The sequence below is a fragment of the Rana temporaria genome, chromosome 9 (assembly GCF_905171775.1).
Source record: "Rana temporaria chromosome 9, aRanTem1.1, whole genome shotgun sequence".
Classification (NCBI taxonomy): Eukaryota; Metazoa; Chordata; class Amphibia; order Anura; family Ranidae; genus Rana; species Rana temporaria.
The window spans coordinates 44,607,534-44,624,795 of record NC_053497.1 but is presented as its reverse complement, the minus strand read 5'-3'; the positions used below and the strand labels follow the sequence as shown (position 1 = coordinate 44,624,795).

The 17,262-nt window shown below is 44.0% G+C and overlaps 1 protein-coding gene across 1 annotated transcript in view; it reads right to left on the bottom strand.

Annotated features, from left to right (window-relative positions):
• Positions 1-17,262, bottom strand: part of LOC120913422 (inositol-tetrakisphosphate 1-kinase-like) — a 49,116-nt gene that overhangs the window by 22,996 nt on the left and 8,858 nt on the right. Inside the window, exons 3-5 of the mRNA XM_040323339.1 lie at positions 14,002-14,124; positions 8,219-8,336; positions 3,111-3,206 (exon numbers count right to left, since the gene is read on the bottom strand). Of these exons, the coding sequence (XP_040179273.1) occupies positions 3,111-3,206; positions 8,219-8,336; positions 14,002-14,124 (337 nt within the window). The remainder of the gene's footprint in view (positions 1-3,110; positions 3,207-8,218; positions 8,337-14,001; positions 14,125-17,262) is intronic.

Here is a 17,262-nt window from a genome sequence, read left to right as displayed (position 1 = left end):
CATCAATACACACTGCAGAATTTCCAGGTAGCTGCCATTACCTGGAAAGTCTCTACAGCTTGGACAGTTCCCTATCACATTATGATGATAGCGTTGTCACTGGTGCACCCAGATAGTACAGGGCCATTATATTATCAGTTCTACAGTTCAGTGACACTTGGCAAACACTGAGAATTACACAGTATGCCAAGCCTTAGAGGTACAACTCTAACTAAAGTTGGCCATACACAAACAATAAATAAATACATCTAATTCCTCCATCAATGCTATACAGCCAGGATGGACAAATCTCCTGCTGTGTCTATTGTCAGGGCCGTTTGAAAGAATTTGGGGGCCCCAAGCAAAATGGACATAGAGGCCCCCCAACCCCCCCCCCCCTGCACGCACACAAAGCCTACAGGAACTGGTGGGCGGCCTCCTCCTGGCGGCTCCGGACTGTGAGGGAGGGAGGAGGAGGGGAGAGGGAGGAGGAGGGGAGAGGGAGCCAGGCAGGACACGAGTAGCGCATGGATACAAACCGACGGAAGCGGCTGCTACATGGCGGTGGCGGCGATCTTACCGAAGGCCGGGACAGACTCGTATGCGGCGCGCCCAGGGGTGTATTTAGGTTTTGTGCTGCCCTGGCCTGGTGAAACTTGCGCACCCCTTCCTTTTTAAGACTCGTCCTGTCATTTTCATGGGATGAGGACAGAGGGACAGGGTGGGATGAGGACAGGGGGACAGGGTGGGATGAGCACAGGGTGAGATGAGCACAGGGGGACAAGGTGGGATGAGCACAGGGGGACAGGGTGGGGTGAGCACAGGGGGACAGGGTGGGGTGAGCACAGGGGGACATGGTGGGATGAGGACAGGGTGGGGTGAGCACAGGGGGACAGGGTGGGGTGAGGACAGGGTGGGATGAGCACAGGGGGACAGGGTGGGGTGAGGACAGGGTGGGATGAGCACAGGGGGACAGGGTGGGGTGGGGACAGGGTGGGATGAGCACAGGGGGACAGGGTGAGGTGGGGACAGGGTGGGATGAGCACAGGGGGACAGGGTGGGATGACTATTGTATCTTGTCAGCCAGCCCCACCGACTGTCAAACTACCAGAAACGCAGCTGCATCTTATTGAGATTTTCATCCGCCTCCTTCAATATTTTAATCAAAGAATGTGGGCTGGAGGGGGCCAAGTCAGTATAGCACGAAGAAAAAAAACAAAAACAAAATGAACGTAGGACTAGCATGATAAGGAACACATGGCAATCCAGGGAAGGCAGGGTTAAAATTTTGGTCAGTTACATAGCCTCTATGTTTATTGGACTGCCAGTGTGGGGAGGGGCTGCAGGGGTAGTCTTGGGCTATGTTACGTGGAACCGGACATCCGGGGGAAGACACATGGATGAGAAGCATTAGCGCCGCGCCCGCCCACCCTGCATCGGATTGGTTTGTCCTATGTCTGTTTTTTTAAGGCCAGTGCGGTTGGGGTTTTTGGAGGTATTTTACTAAGGATCCACCCATCTAAGGTATGGAGTCCCCGGTGGAATGTCAGTTATAGTGGATTAACTGGTAATTACAATTGTGGTATCTGCAGAATGTGGTTCGTCCCCGAGCCGGTGTGATGGGGGACTGTGGAAGAAGTTACGCCAATAAGAACTGGATAATTTGATACTTAGTGCCTCCAAGGATTGGCAACCTTCATTTTTATGGTTATTGTAGTATTTTGGTTTCCTGTTTTAAGGAATGTTTGTTATATATTTGTTATTGTTTTAATACAGGGGAGGAAACGGCCAATTTTAAGAGGCACGTGAGGGAGGCAATATTATGAGCTTGGTTTTGGACGGGTTGAGTTTGAGTAAATGGTGTGACATCCAGGCTGATAAGTCTGTTAGTAAATTAGTGATGCGTGAGGAGACTGAAGGAGTGAACGTGTGAAGTAGAGAGAGAGAGAGATTTGGGTGTCGTTAGCATATAGATGGTACTGGAAGCCATGGGATACTATCACCTGATCCAGGGAGGAGGTGTAGATGGAGAATAGGAGAGGTCCAAGAACAGAACCTTACGGGGCCCTGACAGAGAAAGGAAGAGGAGAGGAGGAAGTAGAATTGTAAGTAACGCTTAAGGTGCGGTTGGATAAATAGGATAAGAGAACCAGCGAAGAGTACAGTCACGGAGACCAAAGGTGTGGTGTAATTACATTACCTGACAGACAGATGACCATGAGCAAACATTTACAAATCTGCATATGAAGTATAATGCCCTGTACACACGATCGGTCAATCCGATGAAAACGGTCTGGTGGACCGTTTTGATCGGTTAACCGATGAAGATGACTGATGGTCAGTCATGCCTAAACACCATCGGTTAAAAAAACGTTTGTGTCAGAACGCGGTCACGTAAACCACGTACGACGGCACTATAAAGGGGAAGTTCAAATCCAATGGCGCCATTGGATTTGAACGTCCCCTTTATAGTGCTTTAGCTGATTTCGTATTAGTAAAAGACGATTTGCGCTTTTCTGTCTGTTGCAGCGTGATGAATGTGCTAGCTCCATAACGAATGCTAGTTTTACCAGAACGAGCGCTCACGTCCCCTAATTTAGTCTGAGCATGCATGGATTTTTAACCGATGGACGTGCCTACAAACAATCGTTTTTTTCTATCGGTTAGGTATCCATCAGTTAAATTTAAAACAAGATTGCTTTTTTTTAACCTATGGATAATTAACCTATGGGGCCCACACACGATCGGTTTGGTCCGATGAAAACGGTCCATCAGACCGTTCTCATCGGTTTGACCGATCGTGCGTACGCGGGATAAGAATCAAACAATTTAAGTAAAAATTTAAATGTTACAATATTGAGTGCCTAATAATATTATAAATATTGTTTTGATAATATTTATTGCCTAACTCAGTAGAATTCATTTTCTGACCCCCAAAAGGAGAGACGCATATGAAGTTGATATGGAACAAATTTGAGTTGGAGTTTGCTTGGATTGCTTTGAAACATTTTTGATGTAAATATGCTGGAAGATGGATAAAGTGTGGAGAAGGAGTCACATTAGGAAAGGAAGATGATTTAACACTACTGAGCCCTACTGATTCAAAAAAGTCAGTAAGTAGCTGTACATACTGATAGGGAAGGTGAGGTTGGCTCGGACTAACGTCACAACGTCACTGCGTTCGGTTATCAGTTCCACACACGAAGGGGAGAACATGCCGCTCATGCCTGGAGGACATAAAACATGCAAACATTTAATAAGTTCAAAAACAGAAATAGTTACAGCATATTAATTAAAGTAGTAGTAATAAACCCCCAATGTTTTTTAGTTTACCACACTGAGCTACGCACATGCAGCTCACTGTGCAATTCCGGCCTCTGCCGAGATGGGTGAACTCTCATGCATGCACAGGAGTGATGTCATCTCACTCCGGCCAATCAAAATGGTCGAAGATTGGGAACCTGGAAGAAGATGAGGGAGCTCCAGGACACCATATCACTGGAGTGGAGATGAGTATATACTTTAGGCACCTGTCACCTAGCCAGAACTTCCACCACCTCTTCTTGAAATACCTGAGCAGGTATTGCTGTCAGTCAATATCTTCTGTTGGAGGAAAGCGGGAACAGACACATTTAGCCAGATTCAGAGAGACTTAGGCTGGCGTATCAGAATTTACGTTGGCGCTAATTTAAGCGTATTCTGGTAACCAGATACGCTTAAATTAGGCTCAGATACGAGCGGCGTAAGTGTCTTACACCCTCGTATCCTAAAGTGTAATTTTTAGGCTGACCGCTAGGTGGTGCTTCCATTGCGGTCGGCGTAGAATATGTAAATCAGTAGATACGCCTATTCACGAACGTACGCCCGGCCAACGCAGTACAGATACACCGTTTACGTAACGCATTAGCGGCCTAAAGTTATTCCATCAAATAGATGGAATAGTGAGGTTAAGTATGGCCGCCGTTCCCGCGTCGAAATTCGAAAATTTTACGTTGTTTGCGTAAGTCGTCCGTGAATAGGGATTTACGTAGTTTACGTCCACGTCAAAATCAATAGGCCCATGCGGCGGACTTAGCCGCAATGCACACTGGGAAGTGTAGGCGCCCAGCGCATGCGCAGTTAAAAAAAATGTCAATCACGTCGGATCAAGCCTCATTATCATACAACACGCCCCCTCAGACAAATTTGAATTAGGCGCCCAAAACGCCCGCCCGATTTAGGCTACGCCGCTGTAACTTAGTAGGCAAGTACATTGTAAATCATGTACTTGCCTCGCTAACTTACGGCGGCGTAGCTTAAATGCCTTAAGCTACGCCGCCGCAAGTATGCGCTCGCTATCCTGAATCTAGCTAATTGTTTAAGCGGGTGCTGGATCCTGGTTCTCCTAATTTGTTCATTCTTCTGGTCTCCCATTGTCAACAATGTAGTCGGTTATTTAATTATATTTAAGGAATATACCCATGCAGTCCTTGCTTAATAAGCAATTACATGAGGTTTGAATACATATCCCCCAACTTTCCAAGATAAAAAATACATCTTTCTGCACAAAGTCTATAGGTGAAGGACACCACATCCCCAGCTACGCACACCAAGTCCGGAAAGAATGATTCATGGTTATACCAGCCTTTATCAACCTTTTCAACGCAAAGGGACCCTTTAATTCACTTTGTGGTCTGATGCCGCATACACAGGATCGGAATTTCCGACAAGAAAAGTTCAATGTGAGCTTTTGGTCGTAAATTCTGACCGTGTGCAGGCTCCATCTGACTTTTCCTGTCGGAAATTCCAACAGCAAAAATTTGAGAGTTGGTTCTCAAATTTTCCGACAAGAAAAGTTCTTGTCGGAAATTCTGATCGTCTGTATGCAATTCCGACAAGCAAAAAAACATGCATGCTCAGAATCAATTCGACACAAGCTCGGAATCATTGGGCCAGATTCACATAGATTAGCGGATCTTTAGATCGGCGTAATCTATGTGATTTACGATCCGCCGGCGCACTTTTGCGAGGCTAGTGCAGTATTCACAAAGCACTTACCTCCAAACTTGCGCCGGCGGATCGTAACTCCCCCGGCGGAATTCAAATTCCGTGGCTAGGTGGAGTGAACAATTTAAATCAGGCGCGTTCCCGTGCCGATTTAACTGCGCATGTGCCGCCGGCGATATTTCCCAGTGCGCATGCTTCAAATGACGTCGCTAGGGCGTCATTGTTTTCGGCGGCAACGTAAATTCCGGCCATCCGTATTCCCGACCGACTTACGCAAACAACGTAAAAATGTGAAACTTGGCGCGGGAACGACGGCCATACTTAACATTAGCTACCCCTCATATAGCAGGGGTAACTATCCGCCGGAAAAAGCCGAACGCAAACGACGTAAAAAAAAAGCGACGGGCGGGAGTTCGTTTCTGAATCGGCGGAAATCGGAATTTGCATATTCCTTGCGTAAAAAACCTGAAGCGACACCTAGCGGCCGGCGGGATATTGCAGCCTAAGATCTGACGGTGTAAGTCACTTACACCAGTCGGATCTAAGGGAGATCTATGCGTAACTGATTCTTATGAATCGGTCGCATAGATCCGACCGTCGGATCTCAGAGATACGACGGCGTATTAGGAGATACGCCGTCGTATCTCTTTGTGAATCTGGCCCAGTGAACTTAATTTTTCTCGGCTCGTTGTAGTGTTGTACTTCACCACGTTCTTGACTGTCGGAATTTTGTGTGACCGTGTGTATGCAACACAGGTTTGAGCCAAAATTCCATCTAAAAAAAATCCACGGTTTTCTTGTCGGAATTTCCGATCGTGTGTAAGCGGCATAAGGGAAGACCTGCAAAAAAGGACTATATCTACAATTTATGATACATTAGTGTGATGGTCAGTTGGAAGAATGCTCCTTACACTTGTGGTCATTGAGAACAATTACCCCCTTACAGATAGCTAAAAAGATCAACGGTGTCCATAGCAGGGGCGGACTGACAACTCATGGGGCCCCCGGGCAATAGAAGATTATGGGGCCCCTCTGGCTTACAGATGGCCACCACGCCAGGAGGCAGTGCAGAGGCAGGGCAGCTAAAATCTTGGGATATTTACATTAAAAGCATGTCAGTTTCGGACATATCAGGGACAGATCTAAAAAAAACACAGATTTTTACATACTGTCCCTGGTTTTACTGAGCCTGGCAACCCTGTTGGGGCCCCATAGTGGCATGGGGCCCTCGGGCAGTGCCCGAGTGACTCAATGGTCAGTCCGCCCCTGGTCCATAGGAACTTATCAGAGGGGCAGAAATTGCTCATTGCTCAAGGAACCTCGAGTAAACTCTGGAGGAAGCCTTGGGTTCCATGGAACCCTGGTTGGGAAGCACTGAGTGTTTTTTTCACCATTGCATTTCCTTATATTCCCTTATCAAAATAACAAATGCAATTGTTTAGAAAATGTATGAAAGGTTTAGGGCTCGTTGACACCAGCCCACATGCTAAAACAAATAGTTTTTTTAATGTATGGGTTGGTTTCCATTGTGTACAGCACAATACAATGTTTACATTCTAAACTATATTGGAATGTCACAAATTACATTTCATTCATTCCTATGTAAATATCCCTCTGTGGCTTCACTGATAATCTTATACTCTTGCAGCATTTCCTTGTGCATTTCATATTATTTTTTTTTTCGTTACTCAACCAGAATTGTTGAACCACTTTAATGATTTTGGGATGACCTAGCCAGGGCCGCTGATATGACAATACAGCCAGCCCCTCCTCTACTGGGCCCCATCTGTTCAGGAGGGCCAGCTGTACTGTTTACTGTATTACTGACACTTGGGAACCCCCTTGCAGCACTTCTGGCTTCTACTCCTCTTTTTCCCTCCCCTCCGATGGACCAGTTCCAGCGGACAGATCCGGTCGTGTGTAGGCCCGAGCGGACAATTGTCCGGCGGATCAGACAGTTTCCAGCGGATAAAAATTTCTTAGCATGCTAAGAAATCTGTCCACTGGAAACCTGTCCGTCGGACGTGTTCGGTCGTCTGTACAGACTCACCGGACACGTCCGACCGACCGCCATCCCTCGCATGCGTCGTATTGATTCGACGCATGCGTGGAAGCATTGAACTTCCACGTGGCCGCGCCGTCGCCACGACGATGACGCGGCCACGTGGCGGCACGTCACCGCGTTTGTTTTCCACGGGGATTTTGGTCTGATGGTGTGTACAGCCATCAGACCAAAATCCGGCAGCGGACATGTCCGATGGAAACGGTCCGGCGGACCGTTTTCATCGGATAATCCGCCCGTGTGTACGAGGCTTAAGGCAAAAGCATACTAGCTCATTATGAAATATTTACCTTAAAACAAAGCCCCTGCATCGCATTCCCAGTCAACTCCAAGGGAGTTTACATTTTCCCCTCGGCGTGTCTTCCAGGTTTGCTGTGAATGGCCGGAGCCGCGATTAAGTCACTCTCGCGAGTCCTCTGTTCTGGCACGACGTGCCAGATATTCACCGCATGCGCTGATGTCAGGGGCTGCATGCAGGGTGAATATCTCCTTAACCATGTAGGTTTAGGAGATATTAATTTTACCTACAGGTAACCTTTATTATAGGCTTACCTGCAGGTAAAAATTAAAAAAAAGGTGTATACAACCACTTAAAGCATAAAAAAGAAACAGAGATAGTAGACCGTGCAAGTGGTCAAATAAACCAAACAAATATGCTGTAGTTGTAAAAACAAGCTACAGGCACAGTAAGTCACAAATAACTAAAAATTTAGCGCAGTACAGAATTTTACTTATCACACAAAAGCATTGTAAACTGTGAATGAACAGGAAGCCTCAGAGCGCTTCCTATTCATTCAATGTTCAATGCAGCTGAGGATGTCCTCAGTCCCTTTCTCTGTCTCAAATGTCAGACATCAGTGATCTGTTTATACCCCTAATTTCCCTAATAGTTCATTTCACCAAAAGCCCCCAACAAGGCAGTTAAAAAATGTAGAATAAAGAAAAATATTAATAAAAAAAAGTATAACAAAATATACAATTCTAAAAAAATGGACTTGTTTAAATGTGTTTTGCTCTCTAAAGAACAGTCAGAATTTGGATCACTCTTCAGAGAGCATTTGACAAGACATTCTCAGGGTCAATGTCAACACTTTTATTCAAACTAATGTAATATTTTTCCCAGATCTTCAATGAATCCTGGGTAGTCACTCTTTCTGCCCTCCCCTTATGCACCCTTGCCTTGATCCTGACCTTGGCTGCGGGACTCCAGGCTGCGCAAGAGGTGGTAGGACTGGAAGCGGTCGAGCAATGTATGCAGAGCTGGAAGAGGGTCCAGGAGGATGGTAAATGGATGTGTATCTAGATAAACCTGTAAATGCCAAAATAACCACTTGAAGAAAAAAAAAACTGCTTTAAAAAGCATATCACGCCTTTGTCATTAACAGATGGTCAACAACTTACTAGATCTTAGCACAAGTACAAAAAGAAGAGTGTGGCGGTGGTGCTGAAGGGAGCAGAAGAAACACAGGTCAGGCATGTTTAAGCTGTGGAAACCTTTCTAGTGGATTAACTGGAAATTTGGGCATATCAGTTTCTATATTCTTATGCCGCGTACACAGTCGTTTTTCGGCATGAAAAAAAAACAATGTTTTTCGGCATGAAAAAAAAACAAAGTTTTTCCAACTTCATCATTAAAAACGATGTTGACCACACACCATCGTTTTTGAAAAATGATGAACAAAGTGCGGTGACGTACAACACGTACGATGGCACTCTGAAGGGGAAGTTCTATTCGCCTTAGGGCTGCTTTTAGCTGATTCCTTGTTAGTAAAAGAAGATTTGCGCTTTTCTGTCTGTTACAGCGTGATGAATGTGCTTACTCCATTATGAATGGTAGTTTTACCTGAACGAGCGCTCCCGTCTCATAACTCGCTTCTAGGTTTAAAATGTCATTTTAGCCCACACACGATCATTTTTTAAAACCCGAAAAACGACATTTTAAAAAACAACGTTAAAAAATGCAGCATGTTCGAATTTTTTTTTGGGCGTTTTTCAGAAGCCGAAAAAAAATGTGAAGCCCACACACGATCATTTTAAATGACGTTTTTAAAAACTTATTTTTTTTCATGCCGAAAAACGACCGTGTGTACGCGTCATTAGGACTAGGTTTATTTTTTTTCTTTTAAAGTGGTAGTAAACCACGTTAAAAAAAAGCTGGTCCCCTGCAGGTAATGTTATAACGTGCTCCGCACCTAAAAAACAGATCCCTCCAGCAGTGCGGTGTCACAGCTGACCGAGATTCCATCTTCACTCTGCCTTCTGGCCATTTGAAAGGCCGAGCCGCGATGACGTCACTCCATGAGCGGGACAGCTCTCTCAATGGCCAACACACTCGAGTGTGCCGTCCAGTGTGCATGTGCCCGTGATGTCACCGGCAGCTACACATAATGTATTTTATTGGGATTTTATGTGATAGACCAACACAAAGTGGCACATAATTGTGAAGTGGAAGGAAAATGATAAATGGCTTTCAGATTTTTTTTACAAATAAATATGTGAAAAGTGTGGCGTGCATTTGTATTCAGCCCTCTGAGTCAATATTTGTAGAACCACCTTTTACTGCAATTACAGCTGCAAGTCTTTTTGAGTATAGAAACCAGCTTTGCACATCTAGAGAGTGACGTTTTCGTCCTTTCTTCTTTGCAAAATAGCTCAAGCTCCATCAGATTGGATGGAAAATAGAGAGCGTCTGTGAACAGCAATTTTCAAGTCTTCCCACAGATTTTCAATTGGATTTAGGTCTGGACTTCCTTCCCTTTCCCTGCTGAAGAAAAGCATCCCCAGAACATGATGCTGCCACCACCATGTTTCACAGTGGGGATGGTGTGTTCAGGGAGATGTGCAGTGTTAGTTTTCTGCCACACATAGCGTTTTGCTTTTAGGCAAAAAAGTACAATTTTGGTCTCATCTGACCAGAGCATGTTTGCTGTGTTGCCCACATGGCTTCTCGCAAACTGCAAACAGGACTTCTTATGGCTTTCTTTCAACAATGGCTTTCTTCTTGTCACTCTTCCATAAAGGACAGATTTGTGGAGTACACAACTAATAGTTGTCCTGTGGGCAGATTCTCCCACCAGAGCTGTGGATCTCTGCAGCTCCCCCAGAGTTACCATGGGCCTCTTGGCTGCTTCTCTGATTAATGCTCTCCTTGCCTGTTAGTTTAGGTGGACGGCCATGTCTTGGTAGGTTTGCAGTTGTGCCATACTCTTTCCATTTTCGGATGATGGATTTAACAGTGCTCCGTAAAATGTTCAAAGCTTGGGATATTTTTTTATAACCTAACCCTGCTTTAAACTTCTACACAACTTTATCCCTGACCTGTCTGATGTGTTCCTTGGTCTTCATGATGCTGCTTGTTCACTAAGGTTCTCTAACAAACCTCCTGAGGGCTTCTCAGAACCGCTGTATTTATACTGAGATTAAATTACTCACAGGTGGACTCCATTTACTAATTTGGTGACTTCTGGAGGCATTTGGTTCCACTAGATTTTAATAAGGGGTCTCAGAGTAAAGGGGGCTAAATACAAATGCACGCCACACTTTCAGATATTTATTTGTAAAAAAATTGAACCATTTATCATTTTCCTTCCACTTCAATTATGTGCCATTTTGTGTTGGTCTATCACATACAATTCTAATAAAATACATTTACATTTTTGTCTGTAACATGACAAAATGTGGGAAATTTATAGGGGTATGAATACTTTTTCTAGGCACTGTATCTCCTAAATGGTGCATGTTTAGGAGATATTTACTGTTCCTACCGGTAAGCCTTAAAATAGGCTTACCTGTAGATACAAGATAAAAAGCAGAGTTTACTACCGCTTTAAAGAGTATACAAGGACATTGTAAATGTTGAGGGGTTAGGGCCCCTATCAGGTTCTTATTTCAGTTTTTGTCTTTGCTGGGGAGATTGACGCTCTCGATTTGCTTTAGTGACAATTGTTACAGGGGCTAGAGGTGGGAGGATTTCAAATTTTGAGTTGTTACCAGAATGGGAAATCTTTTAATAGGACACCTCTGTTCCACTGACAACTGTCAAAGGCTCGGTTCACACTAGTGCAGGCCGTGCTGTCTGGTTGCAGGCTGCGGGAATCACATTGATTCCCACACCTGCAGCCGAATCGCACTGCTCATGCAAGAAGCCATTTAATTTGAATGGCAACCCCACAAATCACAGCCTGCAGAGCGATCCTGGGTGCGTGAACAAAGACTATGCAGTTTTTCTGTGCAGCCGCATTTTAAAAAAAGGTCCATGCACCTTTGTTGTATGTTTCATGCGGAACAGCAACCCGTTCAAATAATTGGGCTGCCATACACAAGCAAACACGGGATGCACGACCCACAATAATGTGAACCGAGCCTAAGAGAGGCTTTCCTCTCACTTTGAAGAGATCGCCTTTTACTTAATGTTGTATCTGAGGCCCCGTACACACGACCGAGTTTCTCGGCAGAATTCAGCCAGAAACTTGATTAGAGCCGTATTCTGCCGAGAAACCCGGTCGTGTGTACACTTTTGGCCGAGGACGTGTTCTCTATTTCCTCGTTAGTCAATGGGGAAACTTGGCTCGCCGAGATCCTCGGCGGCTTCACAAGGAACTCGACGAGCAAAACGATGTGTTTTGCCCGTCGAGTTTCTCGGACGTGTGTACGGGGCCTAAGAAAGGAAGTGAAAGAAAATCTCCCAAATGGGACACAGAGAGCAAAACGAACTTGGCAGAGGTTTTACCTTATATTACTCTATCTTTATTGTTTGCTTGTGATTTACAATAGCAACTGGGTACTGATATTAAAAATTTGTTTGATGGACATTTAGATTATGCCCAATCTGTAGCATAGGATTTTACAGCTGGACCTTTTAAACTCTTGAAAGGAAGTTTTTTCATTTTTTTTTCATTTAAGTTTCTCTTTAATGACCTTATCAATATTTACAATAAATGCTCCCAATTTGAGCATCATTGTTTGACTCCCTAAGGGTGATAATGACATAATTAGGAGGCAATCACAGAGGAGAGGGAAGGACTTACAATCAATGTTGACCATGCAGTTTCTCTGTGCGGCCGCATTTTTTAAAACGGTCCATGCACCTTTGTTGTATGTTTCATGCGGAACAGCAACCCATTCAAATAATTGGGCTGCCGTACCCGAGCAAACACGGGATGCATGACCCACAATAATGTGAACCGAGCCTAAGAGAGGATTTCCTCTCACTTTGAAGACATCGCCTTTTACTTAATGTTGTATCTAAGAAAGGTGAAGGAAAATCTCCCAAATGGGACACAGAGAGCAAAAAGCACTTGGCAGAGGTTTTACCTTATATTACTCTATCTATATTGTTTGCTTGTGAATTACAATATAAACTGGGTACTGATATTTAAAATTTGTTTGATAGACATTTAGATTATGCCCAATCTGTAGTATAGGATTTTACAGTTGGACCTTTTAAACTCTTGAAAGGAAGTTTTTCATTTTTTTTTATTTAAGTTTCTCTTTAATGAGGGAGACCATAACCTTATCAATATTTACAAGAAATGCTCCCAATTTGAGCATCATTGTTTGACTCCCTAAGGGTGATAATGACATAATTAGGAGGCAATCGCAGAGGAGAGGGAAGGACTAAAAATCAATGTTGACTATGATACAGAAAAATATTAACCTATGGGCAGATATCTTCACACACATTATTTTGGGGGAGATTGGGTAGATGTAAGCAGCTTAAAGCTGAACTCCAGCTTTTCATACACTTTACATGGGACATTGCGCCACGCTGGCCCAATCAAACTATGGAGGCTGCTGGATTTGTGGGATAAGCTTTATGTAGCTGAGGCTACATAAAGAATACCACACTGTGTTCTGGGTTTAAGCCAAGACTTCCTGTCTCATACCCGGAAAACAATAGAGTATCTGATCGGCGCTCAGCCTTTTCAAGAATGGGGTGTATTCTAGCAATCAGGACCATCTTTAACACAGGGCAAAAGGGAAGCTGCCCCAGGCCCAGTCATTGTTGTGGCGCCCAAAAGCAGCTGCCCCTTAAAGGGGTTGTAAAGGTTCTTGTTTTTTCACCTTAATGCATTCTATGCATTGTCAGTCTAGGGGGATCAGAGTGTTAGAAGTATTAGCAGATTTAAATATACTAACAAATTGAAGCTGAATTCCTGCTAATACATTTTTAATCAGTTACAGCAGACAGTTTTTTTTCTTTTGGGATCAAGGCTTTACACAAATAATCATTTTAAGCACCCCTGCCGCTGTTAAATGGCTTGTCTCATCCCTGTAACTGCAAGAGAGCTTTTCTGTCCAAAAAAAATTTACTGGCTGGATCACCAGATGAAAATAGAAGAAAGAAAGCCTAAAAAAAGGAAAACTAATACAGTCATCACATCTAAGGCCCCATACACACGAGAGAATTTATCCGCGGATACGGTCCAGCGGACCGTTTCCACGGATAAATCCTCTCAAAGATTTCCGCAGATTTCTATGCGATGGAGTGTACTCACCATCGCATTGAAATCCGCGCGGAAATCCTCTGGCGATGACGTGTCGCGCCGTCGCCGCGATTATGACGCGGCGACGGGCGCGATGCTGTCATATAAGGAATTCCACGCATGCGTCAAATCATTACGACGCGTGCGGGGAATCCCTTTGGACGGATGGATCCGGTGAGTCTGTACAGACGAGCGGATCCATCCGTGGGATCCGATTCCAGCAGATAGATATTCTGTGCATGTCGACAAATATCTATCTGCTGAAATTCGGAAATATCCGCGGATAAATATCCGCCGGAGTGTACACACCATAGAATCTATCCGCTGAAACCCATTCGATGGGATTTATCTGCGGATAGATTCTATGGTGTGTATGGGGCCTAAGAATTGTTGAGCTGTAATATAATAAATGTTTGCTTTTGGGTTTAACACTGCTTTAACATTATCAAGAGTAAAAAAAGCCCTACTAATCAATGTTTTCAAGCTTACCTGAAGCCTCTGGACAAGGTGATGGGAAGTGAGGTCCTGACCGGCCTCCACCAGGAGGTCCGATAACTTGTGGATGATTAGGTCAAAGGGCCCTTGATTATTCAGGCACTTAGTGAGGTCAACCTAGAAAAATGCAAGATAGACAAAAATGATAAGCTACTTGTAGAAACAAATGATGACATTAAAACACAACATAAGAAAAAAGAAGTCAGAAGAAATCATCATATGTCTGTGGGCCATCACTAATATTTGCAGATAATCCCCGGCCCATTGATCTCACAGAAATTATCTACATTTGCCTAGAGATAGGTTTGGTGCCAAGTATGTCTCCAAAGGGCAGAAACACTAATGCCGCGTACACACGGTCATTTTTCGGCATGAAAATATTTTTTAAAACGTAATTTAAAATCATTGTGTGTGGGCTTCACATCGTTTTTGAAAAACGACAAAAAAAAATTTGAACATGCTGCATTTTTTAATGTCGTTTTTTAAAATGTTGTTTTTTTAGGGTTGTAAAAAATAATCGTGTTTGGGCTAAAACGACGTAAAAAAACCTGCGCATGCTCAGAAGCAAGTTCTGAGACGGGAGCGCTCATTCTGGTAAAACTACCATTCATCACGTAGGCACATTCATCACGCTGTAACAGACAGAAAAGCGCGAATCATCTTTTACTAACAAGGAATCAGCTAAAGCAGCCCAAAGGCGAATAGAACATCCCCTTCAGAGTGCTGTCGTACGTGTTGTACGTCACTGCGCTTTGCTAGATCATTTTTTAAAAACGATGGTGTGGGCAACGTCGTTTTTAATGATGAAGTTGAAAAAATTTCATTTTTTTTTCATGCCGAAAAACGACCGTGTGTACGCGGCATTAAACCCAACTGGTATGTTCATTCCATGATCATTCTGGAGAACAATTGTATGGAGATTGTATCATGTCTACAGATATTTTTCTTAACTGTATACAACATGGTCTATCTAGCAGTAGTAGATCATAGTCCATCTAGCAGTACTGCAGTAGTAGATCAGGGTCTATCTAGCAGTAGTAAGTTCTGGTCAATCTAGCAGTAGTAGATCATGGTCTGTCTAGCAGTAGTAGATCATGGTCCATCTAGCAGTAGTAGATCATGGTCCATCTAGCAGTAGTAGATCATGGTCCATCTAGCAGTAGTAGATCATGGTCCATCTAGCAGTAGTAGATCATGGTCCATCTAGCAGTAGTAGATCATGGTCCATCTAGCAGTAGTAGATCATGGTCCATCTAGCAGTAGTAGATCATGGTCCATCTAGCAGTAGTAGATCATGGTCCATCTAGCAGTAGTAGATCATGGTCCATCTAGCAGTAGTAGATCATGGTCCATCTAGCAGTAGTAGATCATGGTCCATCTAGCAGTAGTAGATCATGGTCCATCTAGCAGTAGTAGATTATGGTCTATCCATCTAGTAGTAGGCTATGGTCTATCTAGCAGTAGTAGATCATGGTCTATCCATCTAGTAGTAGGTTATGGTCTATCTAGCAGTAGTAGATCATGGTCCATCTAGCAGTAGTAGATCATGGTCCATCTAGCAGTAGTAGATTATGGTCTATCCATCTAGAAGTAGGCTATGGTCTATCTAGCAGTAGTAGATCATGGTCTATCCATCTAGTAGTAGGTTATGGTCTATCTAGCAGTAGTAGGTTATGGTCTGTCTAGCAGTAGTAGGTTATGGTCTATCTAGTAATAGATAGTCACATTCAACTGGAATTGATTTATAATGTTGAAGAAATTTTGTAGCTCGTCCAAACTACTTCTGTCTTTCCATTGTGACTTAAAGGGGTTGTAAAGGTAACAAGTAACCAGCATGCACATCTCGATCTTGCGCATGCGCGATGCTCCGGTAGCCGTAGCGCCGGTTGTTTATCAAGTTGTCAAAACAACGGGCGGCAACGGAGGAAGGTCCTGTAACGTTGTTATGGCAACTTAGATAGATAGATCCGCCTGACTCCTGGGAAATGATGACTCACATTTCCCCAGAGAAAAGGCGAGGGAGGAAGTGATGCGGAGTGCTGCAGATCGCTGTGGAGATGGATGTGGCAGATTAGGAGCCACCACCTAGCAACAGGGCACTTCGGGTAAGTAAATATGTTTGTCATTATTAATCAAGGACTGGGAAAATGAAAAAAAAATATTTCAGTGTGGAACTCTGCTTAAAGTGATAAAAGCGGGCCATTGATGAATTGCTTTTTTTCGTTCAGCCACCAACAGCTATGTAGTGCAAGAACCTGCCTGAAGGGATACAGATTAAAAGGGTCACGTAGATTAAGGTGACCAGATTTTTAAAATGAAATCCGGGGACATATTTTATTTTTTACTAGTAATGGCAGCAATCAGCGACTCTCTGCCCGTCGCCGCAACCGCCTGCCTCACAGCCTGTTAAGTCTTATGCTGCGTACACACGATAGGTTAGTCTGATGGACCGTTTTCATCAGACTAACCTATCGTGTGTACAGGGCATAACTCTCCAGGCCTCGGCTACTACTGGGTGGGGTGCGGATGAAGATCACGCCACCAGGCAAGGCAAGGAGATAAGAAGGCAGGCAGCAGGCCGGGACTTGAGCCAAGGCAGAAGAACATGTGAGCGGAGCTGAATGGGAAAAAATACACCCCTCTAAGCTAGTAGGAGCAGTCTTTGAAATTGCCCCAGCCCCTGTTCAAATACAATCTGGGGACAAAACTGGGGACAGACTTGGTCTGGGGACAGTTTCCTCAATCTGGGGACTGTCCCCTGAAACCGGGGATGTCTGGTCACCCCAACGTAGATAGTTCCTCACTTTAACAGTAATTCCTTTAAATATAAAAGAATTGTACAAAGATTTACAATCTGATTGCAACATGTATGGCCATTTTTGGACAGATGAACATACTTGAAAGAACTAAATTCAGAGAGCATAGGATAGCTTCATCCCTTTATAACACTCCTATGCTGGGTATACACTAGTAGAATTTGGTTTGACATTTTTAATTCGAAGAACATTTTTTTTTTTTTTTTCTATTTATTAGTGGGGTCATATCAATGTTAATTTTTGACTAAAGTGATAAAAAAATAAAGAAGGATTGATTTTTTTTCTTAAATCTATGAACTCCTAACAATGTACCGTATTTATCGGCGTATACCGCGCACTTTTTTGCCCTAAAATTCAGGGCAAAATCGTGGGTGCGCGATATACGCCGATACCCGCTTCCCGCGCCGAGTTTGAACTACTGCGCCGGCAGATACCGAGC